At 58.1% G+C, this 23,921-nt stretch overlaps 5 protein-coding genes across 12 annotated transcripts; 3 read left to right on the top strand and 2 right to left on the bottom strand.

Moving 5' to 3' along the window:
* The first annotated feature begins 770 nt into the window (after nt 1-770).
* Pbx2 (PBX homeobox 2) lies at nt 771-5,600 on the top strand. Its single transcript, XM_006995552.4, has 9 exons — nt 771-1,006; nt 1,786-1,859; nt 2,084-2,331; nt 2,424-2,614; nt 2,770-2,905; nt 3,004-3,157; nt 3,465-3,553; nt 3,819-3,905; nt 4,015-5,600. Exons 1-9 carry the CDS (start codon nt 786-788, stop codon nt 4,105-4,107), a joined length of 1,293 nt encoding a protein of 430 aa, XP_006995614.1. The 5' UTR covers nt 771-785; the 3' UTR covers nt 4,108-5,600.
* A 388-nt stretch (nt 5,601-5,988) lies between these two features.
* On the top strand, nt 5,989-8,785 carry Ager (advanced glycosylation end-product specific receptor). Of its 2 annotated transcripts, XM_006995553.4 has the most exons (11): nt 5,989-6,137; nt 6,325-6,431; nt 6,558-6,750; nt 6,897-6,961; nt 7,054-7,141; nt 7,233-7,415; nt 7,505-7,635; nt 7,756-7,897; nt 8,162-8,188; nt 8,308-8,434; nt 8,527-8,785. In XM_006995553.4, the coding sequence occupies exons 1-11, from the start codon at nt 6,083-6,085 to the stop codon at nt 8,621-8,623; spliced, it is 1,215 nt and encodes a 404-aa protein (XP_006995615.2). In that variant the 5' UTR covers nt 5,989-6,082; the 3' UTR covers nt 8,624-8,785. The 2 variants fall into 2 exon arrangements, with proteins under 2 accessions (XP_006995615.2, XP_006995616.2); XM_006995554.4 differs by lacking the exon at nt 8,162-8,188.
* Nucleotides 8,786-8,955: 170 nt separating this feature from the next.
* On the bottom strand, nt 8,956-11,547 carry Rnf5 (ring finger protein 5). The gene is made up of 6 exons (XM_006995558.4): nt 11,198-11,547; nt 10,122-10,140; nt 9,923-10,035; nt 9,776-9,830; nt 9,584-9,701; nt 8,956-9,504 (listed from the first exon to the last, which is right to left on the bottom strand). The coding sequence occupies exons 1-6, from the start codon at nt 11,335-11,337 to the stop codon at nt 9,407-9,409; spliced, it is 543 nt and encodes a 180-aa protein (XP_006995620.1). The 5' UTR covers nt 11,338-11,547; the 3' UTR covers nt 8,956-9,406.
* A 332-nt stretch (nt 11,548-11,879) lies between these two features.
* Agpat1 (1-acylglycerol-3-phosphate O-acyltransferase 1) lies at nt 11,880-20,788 on the top strand. Of its 6 annotated transcripts, none has more exons than XM_006995560.4 (7): nt 11,880-12,344; nt 17,850-18,049; nt 18,274-18,407; nt 18,682-18,857; nt 19,006-19,101; nt 19,189-19,261; nt 19,655-20,788. In XM_006995560.4, exons 2-7 carry the CDS (start codon nt 17,859-17,861, stop codon nt 19,837-19,839), a joined length of 855 nt encoding a protein of 284 aa, XP_006995622.2. In that variant the 5' UTR covers nt 11,880-12,344; nt 17,850-17,858; the 3' UTR covers nt 19,840-20,788. The 6 variants fall into 6 exon arrangements, with proteins under 6 accessions (XP_006995622.2, XP_042122340.2, XP_076414380.1 ...); XM_042266406.2 differs by having other exon boundaries at nt 11,880-12,653; XM_076558265.1 differs by lacking the exon at nt 11,880-12,344 and adding an exon at nt 12,400-12,529.
* On the bottom strand, nt 20,552-23,851 carry Egfl8 (EGF like domain multiple 8). Of its 2 annotated transcripts, none has more exons than XM_015989006.3 (9): nt 23,096-23,851; nt 22,510-22,631; nt 22,251-22,373; nt 22,046-22,155; nt 21,860-21,955; nt 21,587-21,757; nt 21,429-21,508; nt 21,195-21,348; nt 20,552-21,016 (listed from the first exon to the last, which is right to left on the bottom strand). In XM_015989006.3, the coding sequence occupies exons 2-9, from the start codon at nt 22,608-22,610 to the stop codon at nt 20,988-20,990; spliced, it is 864 nt and encodes a 287-aa protein (XP_015844492.2). In that variant the 5' UTR covers nt 22,611-22,631; nt 23,096-23,851; the 3' UTR covers nt 20,552-20,987. The 2 variants fall into 2 exon arrangements, with proteins under 2 accessions (XP_015844492.2, XP_076414378.1); XM_076558263.1 differs by having other exon boundaries at nt 22,510-22,624.
* Nucleotides 23,852-23,921: the final 70 nt, after the last annotated feature.

The following is a 23,921-nucleotide window of genomic DNA, read 5'->3' as shown; positions in this document are numbered from 1 at the left end:
CTGAAGACTGGTATCTGGGGGTGGGTGGGTGGGTACGCGAGGTGGGTAGGTGAGACCTGGGGCCGCCGCTCTCCGCGATCTGGCCAGAGGCCAACTCCCCTCCCTGGCTGGTTAATTACTGGCTCATTAAGCAGCGGCTGGAGACCTCCCTAATCATCTCCCCCAGCCCCCGTCTCCCGGTTTTAATTAAGTCGAACAGGGAGGGGAGTCATTAGAACAAGAAATATGAACCGAGCTGTCGGAGAGCATTCCGGCGGCCGGAGTCCGCACCACCCCGACGGTGAGCTCGGAGCCCCGGTGGCCGACACCCCCGACCCCAGCGCCAGCTCGCCGGCCCCGGGGCCAGCCCAGTCTCTGCCGGGCTGCACGGCCGCTCCCCGCCTCCACCCGCCGCCGCCCGGCCTGCGTCTCCCCGCCCCCGGCTCCTCCCCGTTCCTCCTCTCCTCCCCTCCTCTTCCTCCCGCTCCCCTCCCCCAGCCGCCTCCCTCGCTCCCCCTTCTCCCTCCTCCCTCCTCTCGCATACACACCCCCGCTTGGGCCTCCTCTCTCTCTCTCTCCGGCTCCATTTTCTCCGCCGCCGGGGGCCGGGGTCTCCTGTGGGGGTGCCCAGGCGGCACCCCAGGTCTCCCCTTCAGTGCCGGGGTGAACCCCCGGAGGGAGCCGGGAGGCGGGTTGCCGGGCGGGGTTGGGGCGGAGGGAGCAGCGGCCCCGGCGAGTTTGGGGGGGGGAAGTCACCGGCGGGGGGAGGGGCGAGCAGGGAGGGGGCCTCGGGGCCCCCCCCAGCCATGGACGAGCGGCTGCTGGGGCCGCCCCCTCCGGGCGGGGGCCGGGGGGGCCTGGGGCTGGTGGGTGGGGAGCCCGGGGGCCCTGGCGAGCCTCCCGGTGCCGGAGACCCCGGTGGGGGAAGTGGGGGGGTCCCGGGAGGCCGGGGGAAGCAAGACATCGGGGACATTCTGCAACAGATAATGACCATCACCGACCAGAGCCTGGACGAGGCCCAGGCCAAGTGAGTGCCCCCACCCCGGGACCCTGCTCACAGCTCGGAGTCCCCTGCAAGCCCCCCTCCCCCAGGGCCCTCTCTGGACCTGGCAACTCTTTTTTCTTCCCTTAGTTCTAGTGGTCTCTCCAAGCTCGCTTTGCCCCTAGGCCCTAAAACCTCGCGGAGGGAACCCCAGGTGGTCTCCTTCCCTCCTAACCTTTTGCTGACCCCTACACTCCGCACCCGCCCATCTCCTGGCTCCCAGACCTAGAAACTGTTCTCAGCGACGGTGTCCTCCCTAACTCTCGGGCTAGCCCACCCCATTCTCTTCGGATCCAGGATCTCCACACACTCCCTTCCACCGTGCTTGGGGCCTCCAAGAGTCCTCACAGCCTTTCCCTCTGCTCAGCCCACACACTGTTCTGAACGGCCAGGTAGGGGGGCACCCCCTCCAGGCCCCCTGCCACCTCGCACTGGAGCTCGTCCATCTCAGCCTCTATTTCCCTTTCTCCAGAGCCTACCTAGTCACCTTCGTTTCCTCAGTCGTCTCTAGATCCTTTCTCCATCTTTTTGCTTGAACCGTCTGCCTCAGCCTCGCTGCCGGCCCATGGTGACTTCAGCCCCATTGCCTGCATCTTCTGCTTGCTCTGGGCCAGCAGCTTCCCGGAGCTATGGCAGCTGATCTCTCCTCCAGAACTACCCCTCCAACTCCATTCCACCCCCATTCCGACGTCCCCCACCTCGTTCCCTGGCACCCCTCTCCTCTCTCCTGGCCCTGAACTTTTTCTCCTCCCGTTCCTCCTAAGGAAACACGCCCTAAACTGCCACCGAATGAAGCCGGCTCTGTTTAGTGTCCTGTGTGAGATCAAGGAGAAAACTGGTACGTGGGTGTCCCTCGGACTCACCTCTGGGAACTGGACTCTGCTCACCCCAGGGCGCAGAGTTTGGCAGCTTGAAGCCCTGAGGAAAGAGACCCAGGGAGGCTGCCCAAAAGGGAATGGGAAGGAGCCAAAGCCCGGGGGCCGGGTCTTCAGGAGACACTAGGAGGTTGGAACACTGGGTGAGGGGTTCCTGGGGCCCTAAGTCCACTTGCCTGCCTGCTAGGCCTTAGCATCCGGAGCTCCCAAGAGGAGGAGCCAGTGGACCCACAGCTGATGCGCTTGGACAACATGCTTCTGGCAGAAGGTGTGGCTGGACCAGAGAAGGGGGGAGGCTCCGCAGCAGCGGCTGCAGCCGCTGCAGCCTCAGGAGGTGGCGTGTCCCCCGACAACTCCATCGAACACTCAGACTATCGCAGCAAGCTTGCCCAAATCCGCCACATCTACCACTCGGAGCTGGAGAAGTATGAGCAGGTGAGGAGCGGAGTCTCGGTGAGTGGGAGGCTCGAGACGCCGGAGACCTCCCCAAGCCACAGGGCTCCTCACCAGCCCACCTGCTCCAACAGGCGTGCAATGAGTTCACCACCCACGTCATGAACCTGCTGAGGGAGCAGAGCCGCACCCGTCCTGTGGCCCCCAAGGAGATGGAGCGTATGGTGAGCATCATCCATCGCAAGTTCAGCGCCATCCAGATGCAGCTGAAGCAGAGCACCTGCGAGGCGGTCATGATCCTGCGCTCTCGCTTCCTGGATGCCAGGTGGGGCTCAGGGACCCCTGAGCCTGGCCCCCAGTACCTGGCTCCCTCCCATACCTCTCCGGGACCCCAGGGCCACCATGTTGCCCAGCCGGGCACTATGACGATACCACCTCCTGGAGTTTGCTGGCACGCTCAACACTTCTCTCCCTTTGTAGACGAAAACGCCGGAACTTCAGCAAACAGGCCACCGAGGTCCTGAACGAGTATTTCTACTCTCACCTGAGTAACCCTTACCCCAGTGAGGAGGCCAAAGAGGAGCTGGCCAAAAAGTGCGGCATCACTGTCTCTCAGGTACTCGGGGGGCCAGGGGCTAAGCCTTCCCAGACGTTACTTGGGGAGGGGGTCCTGGAGAAGGGGTTCCGCCTGACCCTCCCTGCCCAACACTGCAGGTTTCCAACTGGTTTGGTAACAAGCGGATTCGCTACAAGAAGAATATTGGGAAATTCCAAGAGGAGGCGAATATCTATGCTGTGAAGACAGCCGTGTCAGTGGCCCAGGGGGGGCACAGCCGCACCAGCTCCCCGACGCCCCCCTCCTCTGCAGGTACAGCCCACTGCCACTCTAGCTGGCTGCTTTGCATGCTTCCTGTCTATGCAAGATGACAGCAAAGAGGACTTTTGGGGGTGAAAGAGATCAGGGGTAATGATGTCAGGGGGAGGGGGCCTTTAGTGGGTGAGCTGGCGGGGTTCACAAGCAGCCTGTTCTGAGGGTGTGTGTGCTGATCTGTGTGCGATCCGTGTGCATTCCCAGAGTTTGCTTCCCTGGAAGCTAAGGTTGTGTTCATCTCCTTCCTGTCTACCGTCCGACGGTCCCCTGTACTTTCCTCTAATTCTCTCAATGCTCTCCCAAGGCTCTGGCGGCTCTTTCAATCTCTCAGGATCCGGAGACATGTTTCTGGGGATGCCCGGGCTCAATGGAGACTCCTACTCTGCTTCCCAGGTCTGGAGCCCCACCTCCTCTTTTCCCTCATTGTGTGCACGGACGGGGTGGGGGGCAGGTACACATGCCACTCCCTGCACGCGCTCAGCCAGGGCGGTCTGGTGAAGTCGGTTATCTCCTGACTTTAGGTGGGTTCTGGGGACCGGTACCGGGTCGCCAGGCTTGCGTGACAAGCGCCTTTAGCTGCTGAGCTATGTCCCTGGCCCCACCCCCAGCACACGAGGCCTGTCTGTTCATGTGTCATACCTTCCTTTGTGCCCTGCAGGTGGAATCACTCCGACACTCAATGGGGCCAGGGAGCTACGGGGATAACCTCGGGGGAGGCCAGATATACAGTCCTCGAGAAATGCGGGTGAGTGGATCGCAGAGCCCGGCCGTGTCCAGCTGCCGGCTTTCGCCAGGACAGAAGTGTGATCCCCACACAGGGTTTCTCATTCTGACTTTCATTCCCTCTTTTCCAGGCCAATGGTGGCTGGCAGGAGGCTGTGACCCCGTCCTCAGTGACATCCCCAACAGAGGGACCGGGAAGTGTTCACTCTGACACCTCCAACTGACCTTGCCCCTCAAGGTCACAGGGCTGGGGGCTCCCACCAGGCAACTCTTGAAGAGGACTTGGGCATCTAAAGGACAAACCCCGACAGAAGCACAAACGGAAGGGCGGCTGGGGCCGTGCTCTCCCCAGCTAGACACAGTGCTGGGGTGCTGGCGACATGGCAGGGAAAGTGGGGTGTCCCCTCTTCCTTTTTTCTCTTCCCTCTCACACAGGAAACATATCTGTTTCTCAGATATCTCTCTCAAACCTGCACCGACATACAACTATTTTGTTTGTCTCTGGACTCCCTATTTCTGTTCCCCACCCCACTTATATACTCTGGAATCTGGAGACGTCAGCCCTGCCCGACCCAGAGATGCCAAAAATGGGGACTCCTGGACAGAGGCCCTGGGCCAACACCCCCACCCCCACCCCATGCATCCCGACCTTCTGCCCCTCCAGACGGCTTTATTACCTCATACGCAGCTCATCTTAAACCAATAGAATCGCTCGGTGGACAAGAGTGTCTGACTCAGATATCTACCTCGGAGGGAGTTTCTGCTACTTTAGAAAATTGTTGGCTGGGCTTTGGAGTTGTTTTTGTTTTTTAGAAACCCTGGGATCTGTCTGTATTTTTTTTTTTTTTTATTGTTTTTGTTGGTAGTGGTGATCCTTAATTTTTAATAGTTTGAAGAAGTAGGGATTTTGGTGTGTGTGTGGGTTGTTTTTTTTAAATAAACATACTGATTTATTTTTGTTTACCCATGTGAGAAGTGAGAGCCAAAGGGACCTAGTAAGCGAACAGAGGCAGCTGGCGGCGGCGGCGGCAGTGGCGGCGGCGGCTACTTGCTCCAGGCCTACCAATGGGGAAGTGGATTTTGCAGGACGCCATGTCCTCACCCTGGTCACTTAGGTGTTCTTAGCGTGTGCAGACAAATCTCTGCAGCTCTGACGTGAGCACCATGCCCTTCTAGCCTCCTGTCTTCCCCTCCCAATAACCTTTGGGCCAGGCTGGACTGAACTCAGTAATTTTGAGAAAGTCAAAAGGCTTTTCTAAAAAATTTTTTTAACTATTTGCAGAGTGGAGAAGAATGAATGGGGAGGGTATTCTTGCCAAATATGCTAAATATGGGCTGGGTGCTTATGTGTATCTCCCCCAGTTTCCCAGAAATAAGTGTTTCTGTTCATTTTTTAATCTCATGCCAAAATCAAGTGGGTGGGGAGAAGAGGGGCCACAGAGCACAGGTATGAGGGGAGGTGTGAGTTTTATGGTCTCGTCTCAGCCTGAAGCCTTCTATCTGACCCCCTCCAACTTCCTCAGGATCTTCAAGACTGTCACCATGGGGAACTCCTCCCTCCCATCAAAGACCCAGGCAGGATGGAGGGAGTGTGACAAGAGGGAGGTGGGAGGCGGGGGCCAGGGGCAGCTCTCTCCTCACCTGTAAACTTGTAGATTCACAGAGAAAAAAAGAAAGAACTGCAGTTTTAAATAAAGAGATTTCTTTTTTCCCTGGGTTTAGTTGAGAATTTTTTTCAAAAACAAAACAAAATACTAGGACCACCCCCACCCCCCAAAAAAAGGGTAATTCTTGCAAAGCCCCAACAGGTCTCTGTCCAGTCCTCACTGCAAAGACCCCAGGACGGCAGCCGACCAGGTGAACCACATCCTGGTCGTCTAGCAGCCTCCCCAGTCAAGATGGAGCGCTAGCGAGCCCTCTGCATGGAACTCGGGGAACATGGGCTGGGGGAAATGACCCTTGGCGTTGCACAGCCCTATTTCAGAAGAGGTTGTGCCCAGAGCCTGGCAGTGCCCGGGGTGGGGCGAGATTGCTGCTTCTAGTACCTGAAGGACTCTTGTCCCAGAGGCATGAATTCCGGACATTCTCTGTGAAGGGACAAGATGGGAGTGGGGGAAGGGCAGAGGGTACAAGCTCCACCTAGGGCAGTGGCCACAGCAGGAAAAGGGGCAGACAGAACCAGGAGCCTGGAAAGGAAGCATGATGCCAACAGGAACAGCAGCTGGAGCCTGGGCGCTGGCCCTTGCTCTGTGGGGTGAGCCGCTCCCAGCCCACTGACCCTCCGCTTTGTAGTCCAGCTCCCAGCTCCCCAGGACCTCCCTTCTCCCTAGACATCTCCTAGAACCTGGGCACCATCTTTCAAAGCCCCTCACCCACCCTGTCCTACACTCATTAGCTCCACCTCTCCCCTTCTGCCCCTCTACCATGACGCTGCCCCCCAGGAGCTGTGGTTGGTGGTCAGAACATCACAGCCCGGATTGGAGAGCCACTTGTGCTGAGCTGTAAGGGGGCCCCTAAGAAACCACCCCAGCAGCTAGAATGGAAACTGGTAAGCAGGCCTCCCCGCTTGGCCGCTGCACCTCAGGAGCGCTCCTGGAGGGTCCCCAGCACCCCTCGCTATCTCCCAGCCCTTCCCCAAAGTGCCTGGACCGCTTAGGCTTTTCTCTTCTTGCAGAACACGGGCCGGACTGAAGCTTGGAAGGTCCTGTCTCCCCAGGGAGGACCCTGGGACAGCGTGGCTCGAATCCTCCCCAACGGTTCCCTCCTTCTGCCAGCTATTGGAGTCGTTGATGAGGGGACTTTCCGGTGCCGGGCAATCAACAGGCGTGGAAAGGAGGTCAAGTCCAACTACCGCGTCCGAGTCTACCGTAAGGGTCCCACAGCCTTGACTAAGGCACTTCTCACTCGTGAAAAAGCCTTCATTTCCCCCTCACCCTTGACTCTTGGCCCTGGTTCCCATGCCTGGAGTGTGAGAAACTTCAAAAGGCAGCTTCTGATTGGACTTTCCCTCCAGAGATTCCTGGGAAGCCAGAAATTGTGGATGCTGCCTCTGAACTCACAGCTGGTGTCCCTAATAAGGTACAGAAAATAGGAAGGGTACTTTGAATGCAGTTGTGTGCCACCTACATGGCCTCACAGAGTCAGAGGGTGAGGTCTCCATTCTCCTCCAGGTGGGGACATGTGTGTCAGAGGGAAGCTACCCTGCAGGGACCCTTAGCTGGCACTTGGATGGGAAACCCCTGATTCCTGATGGCAAAGGTGAGTGCCTGGGTGCCCTCGTACCCGACTGCCTTCTCCCTAATATTCTCCCAACACTTCTGGGAGTTTGACTTTGTCCTACCCACTACAGGAACAATTGTGAAGGAAGAGACCAGGAGACACCCCGAGACAGGGCTCTTCACACTGCAGTCAGAGCTGACAGTGACCCCAGCCCGAGGAGGAGCCGACCATCCTACCTTCTCTTGCAGCTTCTCTCTGGGCCTCCCCCGGCGCAGACCCTTGAACACAGCCCCCTTCCAGCCCCGTGTCAGGGGTGAGTAGGGAGGGAGGCAGGGGTCAATGCCAGGGCCCCCAGGCCTGCTTCCAGGTGTGCTGATGGACCTCACGCCCATCCCCACCCAGAGCTCGGGCCTCCAGAGGAGATTCAGCTGTTGGTTGATCCAGAAGGCGGAACCGTCGCTCCTGGGGGGACTGTGAGCCTGACCTGTGTCATCTCTGCTCAGCCCCCTCCGAAGATTCACTGGATAAAGGATGTGAGTGGCCTGGAAGGCCCGAGAGCTGGCCCAAAGGACAGAATGTGCGGCTGGGGAAATGAAGAGTCGAGGGTGTGTGGCCAGGGGTTCTTGACCATCTCCCCTCCCCCTCCCCACCAGGGTGCACCCCTGCCCCTCGACCCCAGCCCTGTACTGCTCCTCCCTGAGGTAGGGCATGAGGATGAGGGCGTCTACAGCTGTGTGGCCACCCACCCTAGCCACGGGCCTCAGGAAAGCCCTCCTGTCAGCATCAGCATCACAGGTAACCAACCCCTCCCAGACCCGGGGACCCTGGGGCCATGGCGAGGGACACAACACTCTCCCTACCCTACTCAGACATGATCCCCAGCAGCCAGGCCACCCCTCCCTCAGAGCACTCAACACCTAGGCCTCTTCTGCTCCACCACAATCCTGTCAAGAGAGAAGTCCATCCTGCCCACTAACTGAAGGGAGACGCCACTGGGCCTCCCACCAGACAGCCCCACCCAAGCTCAAGTCTTCCCTCATACTACTCTTTGTCTTCCAGAAACAGGCGAGGAGAGGCCAGCTGCAGGTGAGGGACAGCACTAAAGTCAGGGAAGCGTATGAGTGCCACATGTGACTGGGTATAGTCAACAAGGAAGGAGCGTGTGTGCTGGAGCTGTACCTTCAATCTTACCTGTGTCCCTACAGGCTCTGTGGGCGGGTCTGGGCTGGGAACGCTGGCCCTGGCCCTGGGGATCCTGGGAGGCCTGGGAATAGCCACCCTGCTCATTGGGGCCATCCTGTGGCGAAAACGGCAACCCAGACGAGAGGAGAGGTGAGTGAAAGTCACTGACCAGGGGTTTCCAGGCAGCAATTGAGAGCTGTCGGAGCGGGCCAACAGACGGCTAGAATACCGTGCCTTCTCAGGAAGGCCCCGGAAAACCAGGAGGACGAGGAGGAACGTGCGGAGCTGAATCAGTCAGAGGACGCTGAGACAGCAGAGAACGGGGCAGGAGGACCTTAGGAGAGCCAGGCAGACCTCGTCCACCAGCTCCTTCGCCTCCCTCCTGGAGCTGTGCTGGCCCCCGCCCGACCAGCTCTCCCATGTATGATCCCTATTCCATCTCAATACACTTCTACAACCAGAGCCCACCTGACCCACGCTGAGTAAACACCTGACACTTGTCTCCTCCTCGTTGTCTGTGTGTGAGATAAGCAACCTCACCCCTGTATCCCTGGGAGCCCTGCAGGGGAGGGGCTCATCCATGCCTCCCACTGTACCAAGTATCTATTCAAGCTGGGCGGAGGAGGTACCTGTCCTGGAAGAAGGGAAGGATTGGGAAGACTTCCCAACAATATATTTCATTTTTTTTTAATTGAAGTTGTAATAAAGGAGGTAGTGAGGGGTGGAAAGGAGACATTTAGAGTCAGACTCATATTAGACAGCAGGGAGAGAAAATTAAATTAAATCAACAAGTGGAGGAGTCGGGGAGAGCCCACCTTTAAACATCAAATCAAGAAATCTGGGGGAAGCAAAGGACTGGGACCAAGGAGAACTGGGCACCTGTCTTTAATCTGTCCTCCTCCAGGGTGGGGAATGACTGCGCTACTGGACCAGCAGTACAGAGCAGCAGGCACCCCATCCTAAGCAGACTGGTCACTCTTCCCCACGGCCTCCTGAAGGAGGCTTTGGCCAACAGAGATAGGTCATGGAAGTGAGGGAGTACTCCAAAAGCAAGGAAGGGCCAGCAGGGACCCCCAATACTGATTCTCCTCTAGCTAGAGGTGGGCAGGGTGGAGACATAGCTCAAATACTGAGCAGCCAGAAAAAGAAGAAGATGGCGAGAAACAGGAAAAGGGAATCTTGCCAGCTGGAGGCCGGGTGTCCCTGTCCCAGATCCACACCTGTGGGAGAAAGGGAACTTCAAAAGCGTGCTTGCAGGCCAGGAGAGGGCCCTGGCAGGAACCTGGGGAACGCTCTTACCTGCACCCCTGCGGAAAGGCTCGTGGGCATTGAACACGGTGGTGAAAAAGCCAAAGGGAAAAGCACCGACACCAAACGAGAAGTGGAAGCCCCCGGCATCGCCGAACGGCTGGAACCCCTAGGGAGGCAGGAAGATCAGGGAAATCCACGGGCTTTGGCACCGGAGGGACACAGCTGGGCAAGGAGACTCACCCCTCGGCTCTCTGGAGCTGGTCGCTGGCCCTGGGGGCGGGGTGGAGTCCTCAATCTGAGAGGAAGAAGAGAGGGGATCAGCACCTCTTCCACACTCTCTCGGGGCGGAGGTTCAACCTTCCGTCCACACTGTGTCCAGTCTCCCACCTGGGATCCTGGGGCTTCTGGCTTCCTCGTCCATAAAGAGGGACGACATTCTCCCTGCTGATGCCAGCTTTACACACGGGGCACTCTTGCCTGTCTGGCCGTGTCTCCAACCACTGGAGAGAAAACAGGGAGTGTTTTCAAAGAGGGTCTTGGTGCTCCTCAGCCCTCCCCGTTCCCTGTTCATCTCATGAACACATACCTGGTGAAGACAGGGCCAACTGGATGGAGGAAAGAGAAAAAACAAAACAAAGAAAACAGGTCAAACTACGGAGAAGAGCCACAGGCCCCAGACAACAGACGCCCCCTTCACCAGTCTCCAGGTATCGCCTGCCACACGGCTGTTTCTTTCCGTATTTTCTACAACTTCTAGCATACTTGCTAACTTGATTTCTCCAACTTCTCTCATCTCAGCACCCAAAGTTCCTGCCATCCTCAACACATTCCACCCTCTTTTCCGCCTAGCTATCTACACACACACACACACACACACACACACACACACACACACACACACACCTCCCTCACCTCTCCACTTTCTGCCTCTTAACTTTTGATTCCTCAATTCAACAGGTTTCTTTTCAGCCCCATTCCTCCAGACTCCCACCATTCCACCATTCCGGCTCCACTGCTCCTTTCCCTCTCACTTCAAGCTCAATAAAACCCCTATCTCCCGACCTTTTGACCTGTCCACCTTGCCCTTCCACAGTGCCTTTGTCCTTGGGTTTGACGACACCCCCCCACCCCCACCCCCACATCTCAATGTGGATCCACAGTCCCTAGATCTTGCCCTCCTCCGACGAGGGGCACCTCCCTTAGACTGAAGGTCTCTCTCCTCTGCTTTTATGTCAACAGCTGGGTAGATCTAACCGGGGTGGGGGTGGTTCTGTGGCTCAGGCCTCACCAGCACGAATATGCAGTGTCGCCCATTCCCCATCCCACCTCCTCCTTATAACATGCCACACATGCACCAGCTCTTAAGACCCTTCTCCGTTCCAGGCATCTCATCTACACAGACGTGATCACACACACACACACACACACACACACACACACACACACACACACACACACACCAGCAAAGACACAAGTCCCCACCTCAGGCCTCCCCTGCGTGTGTGTGTGTGTGTGTGTGTGTGTGTGTGTGTGTGTGTGTGTGTGTTGCGGGGAGACACAGTCCTCGGGTCATCGGAATAACTGCATGGCCCCGCTCCCGGCCTCCCCATCACACAGAGGCGCCCCCCCGCCTCACCCCGCGCCCCTGACTCGGATCCTCACCAATACAGGTGGCCGCACACGCTGACCACAGCTTCGCGAGCCGTCTCCAGACAGATATTACATTCGAAGGTCGCGCCCGCCCCGCCCCGCTCGCGGTTTGGCCCTTCGGGGCCCCCGTCCTCTTCTTCCGCCGCTGCCATGGTCGATTCTGCTTCGCCCCCACGTACCCCTCAGCGCCCCCAGACACACACACATATACACTTACATACAGCACACACACACACGCCCCAACAAGCCAGGACCGCCTTCTGCCCACGATCGTTGGGCAGGCTTCAAGGTTTGCTCATCACTATTGGTCGAGGTGCCTGCCAATCATACAGGAGTCAAAAGACAGGATGGAGCTAAACAGTGGGGGCGGGAAAAGGTGTGTGGGCCCTACCCTTGCCCGATGATGATTGGCTGAGAGGGCGTCAGTCACTGTGCAGCGCCAAGGGATTGGTAATAATGCGCGCAGCTAGGGAGGCTTTGACTCGTCTGCGCAGCTGCCAGTCATGACCAAAGCTCTGAAGGGATTGGCTCGGGCCTACAGAACTCGTCCACTACGAGCCTCTCTCTCTCCTTCCTCTTCCGCTTTCGAAGAATGTCCGGGTTCCTATTGGACTTTAGAGCGTACGGCTCCAAGTCAAATGATTGGCTGGAACTACACGGGGGGAGGGGCGGGGCCTACAGGAAATGAGCATGCGCAATAAGCGGGTCGCGGGGGCGGGGGGCGTGGAGCGGGCCAACCCGACGCGAGCCGAGTCGACTCCAGCCCCACCCCTTCCACTCCGCGTTGTCGCCATGGCAACCCCTCCGCTCTTGGCGGGGCCTGCGGTTCCCAGGCCTTGGCCGGGCTTCATCCGGGTCTTCCGCCGGGGACTCCTCTGCCTCTGGGTTTGATTGGGCGGTTTGCTGAGCCGCCGATTGGCCGAGGCCTCGAGAGCCGGTGCCGAGCTCGGGAAAAGAGGGCAGAGATAGCGGGGTCGCAGGGTTCAAGATGGCCCCGGCCCGCTTGGGTGACGTAGAGGGCAGAACCTGGGTCCGCGCCCCCCTCTCCGAGAAGCCAGCCGCGGGACTGGGGCCAGCCCGACGTGTGGATGGTGCGGCCGGCGGCCGGCGGCGCTGGTGTTAACCCGGCCCTCTCGGTGGGACGACTCCGCCTCTCTAGGTGACTCTCGCGGCAGAGCCGAGCCCGAGGCCCGGCCGCCCCCGCTGTGATGTGACACCGAGCCGGGCACAGTGGACCCCGGCCCCGTCTTAGGTCCTGAGGGCAGGAGAGGTCTGGTTCCTCCTCTTCGGGAGTGGGCGCCCGAGGGGCGCAGCCCGCCCCGTGGGTGACCGCGGCAGGATGGAGTAGGTCCGCCCCTTCCTTGTAATCTGCCCTGCAGGGCTTTGGATCTCTTCCCTGGCCGGACCTCGGAGAGCCTGGGCCCTTTCAGCAGTCAGTGACCCATACTGTGGCACAAGACGCAGTTAGGTAACAGTCCTCCCACTACCAAGGGCTCTCCACCAGGCTGTGTCAACTCATTCAGGGCAAAGGTGTCCCGGGGCGGGAGGCAGAAACAGACTAAGGACTGTCCCAGCACCTTGATAAAAGTGCCAGTGAGGCTGAGGAATAAACAGAGGTGAGAAGCTGGGACTCAATATAGGGTAAGCGAAGGTTCTGGAGGACTGAAGAGGTGTAGATACAGAAATGGCGAATGTGGAGGTAGAAGTGATGGACCGGTCCGGAGATGCAGAAGAGGGAAGCCGGGCTTGGCCAGCAGGCTACATGGTTCATGCCATCGTTTTATTACCCCTAGGAAGCGGTGTTTTAAAGCTGTCCAAAGTCTCATTGTAGCTCAGGCTGGCCTCAGTTCAGAGATGCTCCTGCCCCGGGCTCGCAAACGCTGCTATCAGAGGCGCATTCCACCAAAGCCCGCAGCTGGCTCCTGTGTTGGGGGAAGGGGTTGGCTCAGGCCGAGTGAAGGAGGGAATCAAAAGCACTTAGGCAAGCAAGCATGGAAGGGAGAGAAGGGCCCTTTATCTTTAAAGGCCAAAGGTGGGTGGAGGAGATGGGGACCCGGGACAAAGAGCAAGTGGACAGAACGCTGGAGAGCCAGGCAGGGTAAGACGGAGTCCTGGGCAGAAAAGGGTGAACTTAATGCTTGGATTAAGAAGGTACTTCATAAGCATCTGTTTATGGGGACCGGAGAAGGGGTGTTTGGGAATCCTGGAGTGACGGGGCCAAGCACAGCGCTGCGGTTCAAAGAAAGGCAACGGTCAGAGAGCGTGTGAGCGAAGCTAGACGATGCGGGGGAAGAGAGCAGGGAACCTGGGTCACAGGTGCTGAGACTGGCGGACCAAGCGGCGTCGCTGCCTGCGGCCGCGAGTCCCACTGAGCTCCCCCGGGGCGGGGCCGGCGAGAGGCGATTGGCGAGGCCCGCTGCCCATCATCGCCCCCCACTTCCTGGCCAGCCCCGGAAGCCAGCAGGCGCTGGGAGGGGTGGGGGAGATAGCGGCGGCAGTAGCCCGGGCCCTCAGCGAGCCGGCAGGGAGGGAGGGTGTTGGGGGTACGGCCCCCCACCGTTCCGACCGACATGGGCCCAGCTTCCCACTCCCACCACCCCTCCATCGGTCGGGGCTAGGACGTCCCCAAATCCTGTCGCCCCCTTGGCACCGACACCGAGGCAGAGACACAGCCGCCGCCGCCGCTGCCGCAGCCTGGCTGGGGAGGGGGCCCGTCCCCCAGGCCCCCCGCCCCATTGAGGTGTGGGCGGGAAAGGGGTGGGAGGAGGTGGGAGGAGGTCGCTGGAGGGGGCCGGGATGGGGGGAGATGGGGCCGGGAGGGCCGTCTGGGGACAGGGTTGCTGGGGAGAGGGGCCTGAGCGGAAGAATGGGAGCGGCGAGGGCTGGAGGTGGAGGGCTTGCCCAGAGGGCCAGAGCCGGGTGAGAGGCGAGAGGGGAGCTCCGGATTTGGGACGGGGGTGTGGACAGGGGAATCTTGGAGAGGGGATTCCCTCCCTTCAGGTTCCCCAGCCCTTCTGCTGCGTTTTGGCCCCACACGACTTGGGTGGCGGTGAGAAGGCCAGGACTGCTTCCCAGGAATGCTGTCAGGCACCCGTTAACCTCTAGGCACAGAACCACTCATTTCTCAGCGGCCTTCCACGTTGGGGTGGCCCCTTACTAACACTGAGCGAGCGTCCTGTGAGAGGCAGTTTCTGCATTGGTTCCGAGTGCCTTTGACAGGTTGGGTTGCTGTGTGCAGCTGGCTGCTGTGTGCTCTCCACAGGCTGAGGGAAGGACGTCCAAACGCCCATCAGAGTGGCCCTCATACTTCATGTGTTCAGTTTGTGACATGCTCCGGTGCCAAATGTATATGAGGGCTTGGCGTGTTCCATCCGTTGGATGTTTCCTTGTTCCCTACATGCTTTATGTTTTTGCATGTTTGACGTTAGCTTGTCTTGTTTGGCCTCACAGGTGCTCATCCACAGTTCTGGAGTGTGCAGGATGCTTCCTGTGTGGGATCCAGTGGCTTAGCCCTGTTGTGATCACAGTAGCTTGTTTTCCTCCTACACGAGGTTCTCGCCACAGATCTGCATGCCCCATGATGTGACAGGTTGATGCGGCATAACCATGGCATGTACTTCTGGTTGCACCTGCCATTATTTCGTAAATTTTGTCATTGTGATTGATGTGAGCTATTTGCTCATTAGCCCATTTGACATGACAGTGTGTTTATAAATCTTCAAACGTTTCTGTCTAGAGATGATTACTTCATTCGACCAAGTGTTACACAAGTATTACTTGTTCTCCAATTCCCCCAAGGCATTTTTTTGTTGTTATACTTTGAGACAGGGTCTATGTAGACCAGGTTACCCTTGAACTCATAAAGATCCACCTGCCTCCTGCCTCTGCCTCCTGAGTGCCACCAGGCCCAGCTGAGATTTTTTTTTTTTGGACAATTTCACATAGCCACACTGGCCTTGAACTTGAGACGGGGCCAGGCTGGCCTGGAATTCCTGATTTTCTTCCTTACATGCATGTGTCACCACACTTAGGGTCCCGTGGCACCACTGACTTGCTTTACTTTGCTGACACCTGAGCTGCTCTTCACATGTGTTTGTCTCCATTGGCTGGATAGTCTGTCACAGCTTAATGCAGGTCTGTCCTGCGGCGAGTGTCCGTGTTTCTGTACGGACCATTGTCTGTGCCCACTTTCTGCACAGTTGGCACATAGTTTATGACAAGAGTGTGGTGGCATGTTGATCCCCTCTGTGTACTGAGATGACACAGTCATAGTTTGTACTCCGGCTTCCCTGTGGCCATGTGTAAATGAGTTGCTGTACGGCTTGCCCTCGGTGTTTGGGGGAGATGACTTTCCCTGCCTCGCCTACAATCAGAGCTGCCCCTCCCGGCCTGCAAGTGTAACTCAGCGGCCCAGCACGTGAACAGCCCGGCCCTGCAAAGCCAAACGGAAGGAAACAACTGAGAGCCATATTCCTCTTATTAACTGATCAGTGAGGGCATGCCTTCAGCCTTATAATCCCTTCCGAGATTTCCTGAGCACCCACTGAACCTGCTTCTGTCTGGGCATGAACATAAGACATAACCCCCATCCTGAAGTTGCTTACCGCCTGGAGGAGATAAGCACAAAAGACCAGTGAACTTTTACCCAAAGTGTATTATTGATATCAGTAGTTCTCAAGCCCAGTGTACAGCAGACTTACCTGGAAGGCATGTTAAAATACAGGCTGGCCCAGTGCCCAGGCTTCATTATGTCTGGGCGAGGCCCAGAAGTTACGTTTCTACACCTTGACAACCAGTGATCATACAAGGTGTGGTGGCCTACACCTTTAGTCCCAGCGTTCAGGAGGTACAGGCAGGAAGATCGTCACAACCAGTCTCGGGATATTCAGGGACGTGCTAGAAATTTGTAATGAAAACCTGGGCCTGGCGAGGTTGTGAAAGACATTTGGAAGGTGGCACTGAGCTGTGTAAAGCAAGAGGAGGTAGGGCCTGCCAGCCATAGGGAGCAGTATAGTCAAGAGCATAGAAGCGCGCGAAGGACTTGTGGCAGATCTGAGGAAGTGAAGAAAATCATTCTGGAGATGGAGGCAGAGACAGAAGCACAAGTCAACTTCTCGAGAAAGGCCTTTTGGAAAGAGGAATGCTCAGATTTAGGTCACAGAAGTCTGTCTGGTGGCCGTATGATGAGGAGTGGAGGGCAGCCCTAGCCTCATGCCGTGTATAGCTCAGGGAACGAAGGTGCTGGACGGAACCGTTTAGAAAGCCTGCTGTTTGGAGTTCTGGGGCATAGAGGTGGACTCGTGTGTCCTCCTGGTCCATTGCAGTTTTAGGAAGGGAGAGCCTTTGACCTGCTTGGAGAGACAGGTAGAGAACACCCATTTTATCAGCTGGCAGTGGGACAGAGTGGAGGAAAGAGGAACGCCCGGAAGGCAGGTTCTGCATGCATGCATGCATCTCTTCTTCCTGAGCAGGTGATTGGAAGTTCCTTTACTCTGCAGTCTCTTTGATAAGGCCTCTCATATGACCTGCCTGCCCACATTGCCTCCAAGAGGCCAGAAGGAAGGAAGGGAATAGTTGGGTTTGTTTGTCTGTCTGTAGAAGTGCATTGTTACGTGGGGTGTAGGGTCATAAAGGACTGCACTGCAGGGAGAAGAGATTTTTCTAGATGTGTATTTATATTCCTTTATCTGTCACTGGGTGTGATTGTGTGTGTGTGTGTGTGTGTGTGTGTGTGTGTGTGTGTGTGTGTGTGTGGACATATTGTATGCCTGAGTTTTTTGGGTCTCCGACTTGTTCCATGGTGCTTGTCGGTCACTGTCTCCATGTCTGCTGTGTGCGTGTGTGTATGTAAGTGAGAGTATGTAGTAGGACTCAGGATGCTTAGGTACCTAGAAACCTAGAAACTGCTGCTGAGGAGCTGCTTGGCCTCAGGTAAGCTCTTTGCTCTCCTTGAGCCATTTCCAGTGAAACCAATAATGCTAATAGTACTTTGTAAACTATCAGGTGGACTCACATACATAGGATTTAACATACTAATAAACATCACTGTCCACCAGAAATAAAATGGAGCCGCTCTTTAAACTTCTGATAACCACAATAAAAATGGTGAAAAGAATCAGTGAAGCCCATTTTGTTGGTGTATCTAACTGAGGCCAACAGAGCCAGAAGGAATGGGTAGGAAACCATCAGGTTCAGTGCTGGTGCTCTTTCCCAGCCTGTGCAGGGTCCAGCCTGGAGTGGGGTGTTAGTAATGGGACGTTTTACATGTCTGCTTTCCACCCAGAATCCTCAAGAGTCTGGTATGCATTTAATATTCCCAGTCCCTCTCCATTGGGAGTGGACAGTACAGGGATAGACTGCCCATCCACTGCCGGCTGTGGTGCCTCATGCCTGTAAGAGATAGAGAGGGTCACTGTGCATTAGAGACCAGCCTGGCTACAGAATTCCAGGTCAGCTTGGGTTAGAATGAACTTTGCCTCAAAAGAAATAGTCCTTTCCAGCCACGAATGTTAGCTGGGTCTTTGCTGTTCCCTTGTCACTCACCTGAGAGTTGTGGGTGTTTGGGGCTCTTGTCTGTCTGTATCCGGAGTCCTGGAGCTGCAGCAGACGGACGGCGGTCTCAGGCTGGGTTCCTCCCGTTCTACCTGGCTCCTCTCACCTGCAGGTGACCAGAATGGAGCTGTGGCCCGGGGCCTGGACGGCGCTGCTGCTGCTGCTGCTCCTCCTGCTGTCCACCCTGTGGTTCTGCAGCCCCAGTGCCAAGTATTTCTTCAAGATGGGCTTCTACAACGGCTGGATCCTCCTGCTGGCTATCCTCGCGATCCCCGTGTGTGCCGTCCGAGGACGCAATGTCGAGAACATGAAGTAAGGGGCTGAGGGGCGAGCAGCGGTCGGTCTGGGGGACCCAGAGTGAGAAGGGAGTGGAAGGTTTGCGGGGAGAAGAACTCAGACACAAGTCCAGAGACAAGATGCGGGGAGGGAGGGACTGCAAAGATGGCCAGGAAGTCAGTAGGCAGGCGGGCGCAGAGACAGAGGCATGTTGGTGGGCATCAGTGGATCCCACTGGGCCCCCTTGCCATGACCCACAGGATCTTGCGTCTGCTGCTGCTTCACATCAAGTACCTGTATGGGATCCGCGTGGAGGTGCGGGGGGCTCAACACTTCCCTCCCACACAGCCCTACGTTGTGGTCTCCAACCACCAGAGCTCCCTCGACCTGCTCGGTGAGGCCTCATCACAGGGCCCCGCCCCCCAAACATGCTTTCCTAGAGGCCCTTAATTCCCCCTCCTCTTGAATGCCATCCCTCCTCGGGTCTCCTCTCCCTGGGTGGGTCTGCCCTGGGCAGGTGCCTACACCTGAAGTCAGCTCTGATTTCTCAGGCCTTCTCCAACCCACTCTCTTCAGTTCGTGTGGGTGGGACCTGGAGTGGGTGTGGCACCTGCTGTGATCCTGCTTATATATACCCTGATCTGTATCTCATCCTCACCCCTGCCAAGGGATGATGGAGGTGCTGCCAGATCGCTGTGTGCCCATTGCCAAGCGTGAGCTCCTATGGGCTGGCTCTGCTGGACTGGCCTGCTGGCTGGCAGGAGTCATCTTCATTGACCGGAAACGCACGGGAGATGCCATCAGTGTCATGTCTGAGGTGGCCCAGACCCTGCTCACCCAGGATGTGAGTCTTCCTGAGATGGGGGTTTTTGGGGGTTAGGGAATAAACGATTGCGAATCACTGATAGTGGTATGTCATCGTCGTCATCATCGCTGGAGCATGGCAGCCACCGGCCCTCCTTACGTGTGCTCTTCTGACCTCCTTCCCTCAGGTGAGAGTCTGGGTTTTCCCTGAAGGAACAAGAAACCACAATGGCTCCATGCTGCCCTTCAAACGTGGCGCCTTCCACCTTGCAGTCCAGGCCCAGGTGACCCCCGCTCTCTGCTCACCAGCCTCCAGACCCGCCTCCTTCCTGCCCAGGGCGCATGCGCTCACCGGCTTTCCCTCTTCCCAGGTGCCCATTATCCCCATAGTCATGTCCTCCTACCAAGACTTCTACTGCAAGAAGGAGCGCCGCTTCACCTCGGGTGAGCACACCTGCCCTGAGGGCGCTGAGCGGGGCCGGGGAGGGCGCGGCCAGGGAGGCCCTGGGGCAGGGGGACCTTAGGGACCCGCTGGACGCGCCAGGTGGGTAGGACCGGTCTCCCAAGAGGGACCGTTACAGTCTGGAGGGAAGGTGAAGCTGGTGTGTGCAGGGCTGCACTGAGAACAGACAGCTCTGCACACTGGCCGCACGCTGGAATCGTGGAGAGGCCTGGACAGGCAGCTGAGGATTGTGTCAGCGGCTGGCGAGCAGAGCAGCGGTCATCCTGGTGACCAGGAGACCCGGAAGGTGGAGGGAAGGCGTGGCGGGACTGCACTGCAGCTGGCTGAGACCCAAGAGTGTCTGTCGGCCATGACGCTGTTCCTCATCCCACCAGGACGATGTCAGGTGCGGGTGCTGCCCCCAGTGCCCACAGAAGGGCTGACACCAGATGATGTCCCAGCTCTGGCAGACAGAGTCCGGCACTCCATGCTCACTATCTTCCGGGAGATCTCCACTGATGGCCTGGGTGGCGGTGACTGTCTGAAAAAGCCTGGGGGAGCGGGCGAGGCCCGGCTCTGACTTCCTCCTCCCCTCCGTCTTTCTCCCACGCCTCTGCCCCAGAGCCTGAAGCAGGGCCAGGCCCTCTTCCTGGTCCCCACTCCCCACTCTCCTTTTGGAATCTTCAAGTTCTGAAGTGATTATGGATAAGCGTCACTCCGTGTCCTTCCCCGCCCACCCTGGACTCTCCCGCGTGGGTACAGTCTCCGCTCCGATCCCCACCTGCCACCTTGTCTTGTGGGACAGTTGCCTCCCCTCATCTCAAGTGGCTCATCGGATACAAGGGTGGGGGACATTCCATCCCATCCCTTCCCCAGTGGTCTCTTTGTGGCCTTCTCTCCCTCCCCACCCCACACTGGACAATGGACTCATCTGTTCTGTGGAGCACTCCATCCCACACCCGAGTCCACAGATTGAGTGGGACCATTTGCTGGTGAGGACTCCCCATCCTGTGGCTGGGAGCTGAACCTGAACACGCCTCACCGGCTCGCCTGGGACCCTCCTCAACACAGGCACCCTCCGCGAGGCGGGGCTCTTCTAACTCCGAGGTCTCCCCCTGCCCGTGCCAGGGGCCGAGCACACTCCAGATGCCAATTTCTACTCCCCTGTCCCCCTGGTAGAGGTCTTCAGGGTCCTGGCCTGGCACCATCGTACCAAATTCTGGAGAGGCAGACCCTAGACGCTGCTCTCTGCTCCCTGGGGCCTTAGGGGAAAGAACCTGAGCCTGGTGAGGGAGAGGAGGGCGCTTAATTTATTTCTCTTTCTTTTGAGGTACCTCCCTCTCTGAGCCAGTTTTCATTTCCTCCCAGTGGCATTGGCCACTCCCCCTGCCTCCCACTCTAGACCCATTCCTAAGACCCAGGAGGTAGGCTGGGGGCAGAAGGAACGGGAGGGATCCAGTTTTGTGTGGTTGGTTTTTATTATCTGGGTAACAGCAAGCAACTGAGAATAAAGAGAAAGAGAGATCTGGGGGCTTTCTGTGGCTCCTTGTGCCTCGGTGGTCGATACCCCTGTCTGCCAATCCCAGAGAGCAGGCGGTTTCTGTGTAAACGAGGGGTCCAGGCTGTTGTCCTCACAGGCCCCCAGTTCAGGCTGTTGTCCTCACAGGCCCCTAGTTCAGGCTGTTGTCCTCACAGGCCCCTAGTTCAGGCTGTTGTCCTCACAGGCCCCTAGTTCAGGCTGTTGTCCTCACAGGCACCTAGTTAATGGCGAAGAGGCAAGGTGGCTCTGGTCAGGAGGGAGTGTCCCCGCCAGTCACCCAACAATAAGGATGCCAGGGAATGGGGTCCTGGGTGTAAGGACAGTGGGAGGGTCTCAGGAGGGAGATGCCGAGTTGACGATATGTCTTCAGTGTGGAGGAGGGGCAGGGGACTCACAGGCACCCAGCTTCTCCTCAAGCAGCAGCACCTGGTCACTGAGGGACTCGATCCTGTCACCCCGGCCCCAAAGCTCAGCCACCTTTTCTGGCTGCAGCTCTTCAGGCGGCATGGGCAGCACTGCTCGGACCCAGGCCCCAGCCTGTGTGGCCCACTGCAAAGGAAAGTGGCACCTCAGGATTCTGGCAGGGTCCCCGGTACACTTGCACCCCTGTGGCTCTGCCCCCTGCTCGCCTGCTCCAGCCGCTCCAGGCGCCCACGCAGCTCTGCGACCTCCCACCTCAGGGTCCGCTCCTCACGTTCCGCTTCCCGAACTAGGACAAAGGAGACTGTGAGCATGGCCTAACCTACTACAGGGACCCAGGCCCACCCCGCGGGCGTCCCGTACCCACCTGCCACGCTGAGGATGCTGGCACTTGTGGAGGATTCTAGAGGCCCCCCTGCACAGGCGCGTCCGTCCGGACCCAGAACCAGGGGGTGCGGACAGCTGCATGTGAAGCTGCCCAGGGTGTTCTGACAGCCGTGAGAACAGAGGGTAAGGCTGGTCCTGCATTCATCGACGTCTAGTCACCAGAAAGAGGAGGGGGCTGAAGGGGGCAGGGCGCCACAGTGGGTGGGGAGATGCCAGCGCCCGCCCCGTTGGGATGGGGCGCCCCGCTGCTTACCCAGGCGGCAGTGCTTCCCTGCCCAGCCGGGGGCGCACTCGCACTGGTCCGGTCCAGTGCAGACACCTCCGTTAAGACAAGGCTTGGAGCAGATGGCTGGGGTGCATTCGAGAGGAAGGAGTTAAGACCCGGACTCAGTGCCAGCTTCCCAGCGCCTCCCACGAAGGCCTCAGGTCCCAACCTCACCTTCACAGGTGAGAGCTCCTGGATGCGGCTTCTTCCAGCCCTGGCAGCACACCACGTGTGTCTGCTGTACCTCCCGCCTCACCTCCCTCCAGGCCACGCGGTAAGTGGTCCTAGAACATGGAACCGGGTCAGGATTCGGGGCACCCATCCTGGGCTTGGCTCTTAGGGTCCCTTTGAGACCCTGGAGTCGTGGGGCTGGTCTCACCGGTAGGTGCTGCAGATGCGTCTCCCAGCACACAAGGTCAGGTAGGGCTTGTAGACCGGTTGGCTGTAGGACTCGTTGTAACGGAGCGGAACCACCAGTGTGCGGTTGGAGCAGACACCCGAACTGCAGCCATGCCAGGGTTGGAGGTGGGAGACGCTGAGTGTGGCCGCCCTCGGCAACCTTGAGTCCCTCACGCCCTCCGCCTACCAAATCTGGCCCCAGCGAGACCTCACCTTGCCCCTCCCCCGTTTGCTGTCACCTGTGTCTGAAAGATCCTCCTCTGGCCCCCTGGCCTGACATCAGGAGCAGGAGGAACGAAAGTCCAGTCAGGAAAGCACACAGCTCAGCCCTGAGCCCCATGGCTCTTCCAGACTCTGTGGGCTGAGACAAGCAGTTATGGAGGCTCTTGGCTTCTCTCGGGCTTCTCCAGCCTCAGCCCTCCTAAAACAGTCTACTGAGGTCAGGACACTCACTCCTCTAAAGGAGCCACTCACATGGTCTACAGCGACCTGTACATTTTATGATCTGTTCAGCCAGGCTCCCCTACCCCAGACCTCATGGCCAGCCTTCCCACCCTCAGCCAGGCTCCCCCTACCCCAGAGCTCATGGCCAGCCTTCCCACAGAACCCTTAGTGTGCCCCTTGTAACTTCTCCTTCAAAACTGTAGCACCCTACACCTTACACACAGACCCAAGCATATTCCATGCATTTCTACCACCATTGTCTTACACCATCACGCATACCCTAGACACACACCCTTCACTCAGGAAACCTCCCTCCCAGCTCATACCCATCCTAAGGTCAGGTAACCCCAGTTATTTCCACCACCCTCTCCCTCTCCCCACCTGTTTTCCCGTCCAGGGAGACAGCAGCGCAGAGAGCCCAGCAGCAGCGCTCAGACTGGAGTGGGCCAAGGGCGGGCCCAGACAGCAGCCTCCCTCCCTGCCCCTCCCACAAGACTCCCAGTCTCAGGCTGGTCCCGTCTTCCTCACCCTCTCTTCAGCCAAGGGCTGCTTAGAAGGACCTGCACAACCTTAGAGGGCCCCCAAATCAGAAGTCCCTGGCTCTCCCAGCAACCAACACCCACCCTTCAACCTAACAGACTGGGGGAATGTGAGGACGGGGAGAGGGCAGAGCTGAAGCAAGGGCAGGTCACGGCCGAGCAGGCAAGAAAGCTGAGGGAAGAAAGCAGTTACAGAAAGAAGGGCAGGGGCGCCCAAGGCACCAGGGGAAACTGCCTCCGTCTCTTGATGGCATTTATTGGGGGTTGGGGGGCACCACCCCCACGCCAGAACAGACAGGGCCCTATTGTCTCCGTCCAAATTCTTCCTCCCAGGCAAAGGGAGGCTGACTGTACAGCCCCTCACCCAGCCCTGGCCTACAAAGGTCAAGGGGCGTGACACATGTCCAACCTGACCCTCAGCCCCCTCGTCTAGTCCGGGGGTGGCAGGCCAGTTCTACCCATGGGGCCGAGGCCCAAACCTCCAGAGCCTGGGGCTCAGCCCCCTAACCCTAGGCCGGGACAGGAAGGGAATTGTCTTCAGCAGGAAAGAACCCACAGAGTCAGGAACCTAAACAGAATGGGCATTGAGAGGACGGAAACACCAAGGGTCCCCACCCCCACCAGGCATCGGGGCACCCAGGCCCCAGGCTTTCTATCCCCACCGTCCC

This window comes from Peromyscus maniculatus, chromosome 21, assembly GCF_049852395.1.
Source record: "Peromyscus maniculatus bairdii isolate BWxNUB_F1_BW_parent chromosome 21, HU_Pman_BW_mat_3.1, whole genome shotgun sequence".
Taxonomy (NCBI): domain Eukaryota; kingdom Metazoa; phylum Chordata; class Mammalia; order Rodentia; family Cricetidae; genus Peromyscus; species Peromyscus maniculatus.
Note: the sequence above shows the minus strand (reverse complement) of the source record. Positions and strands in the feature narration are given on the sequence as shown.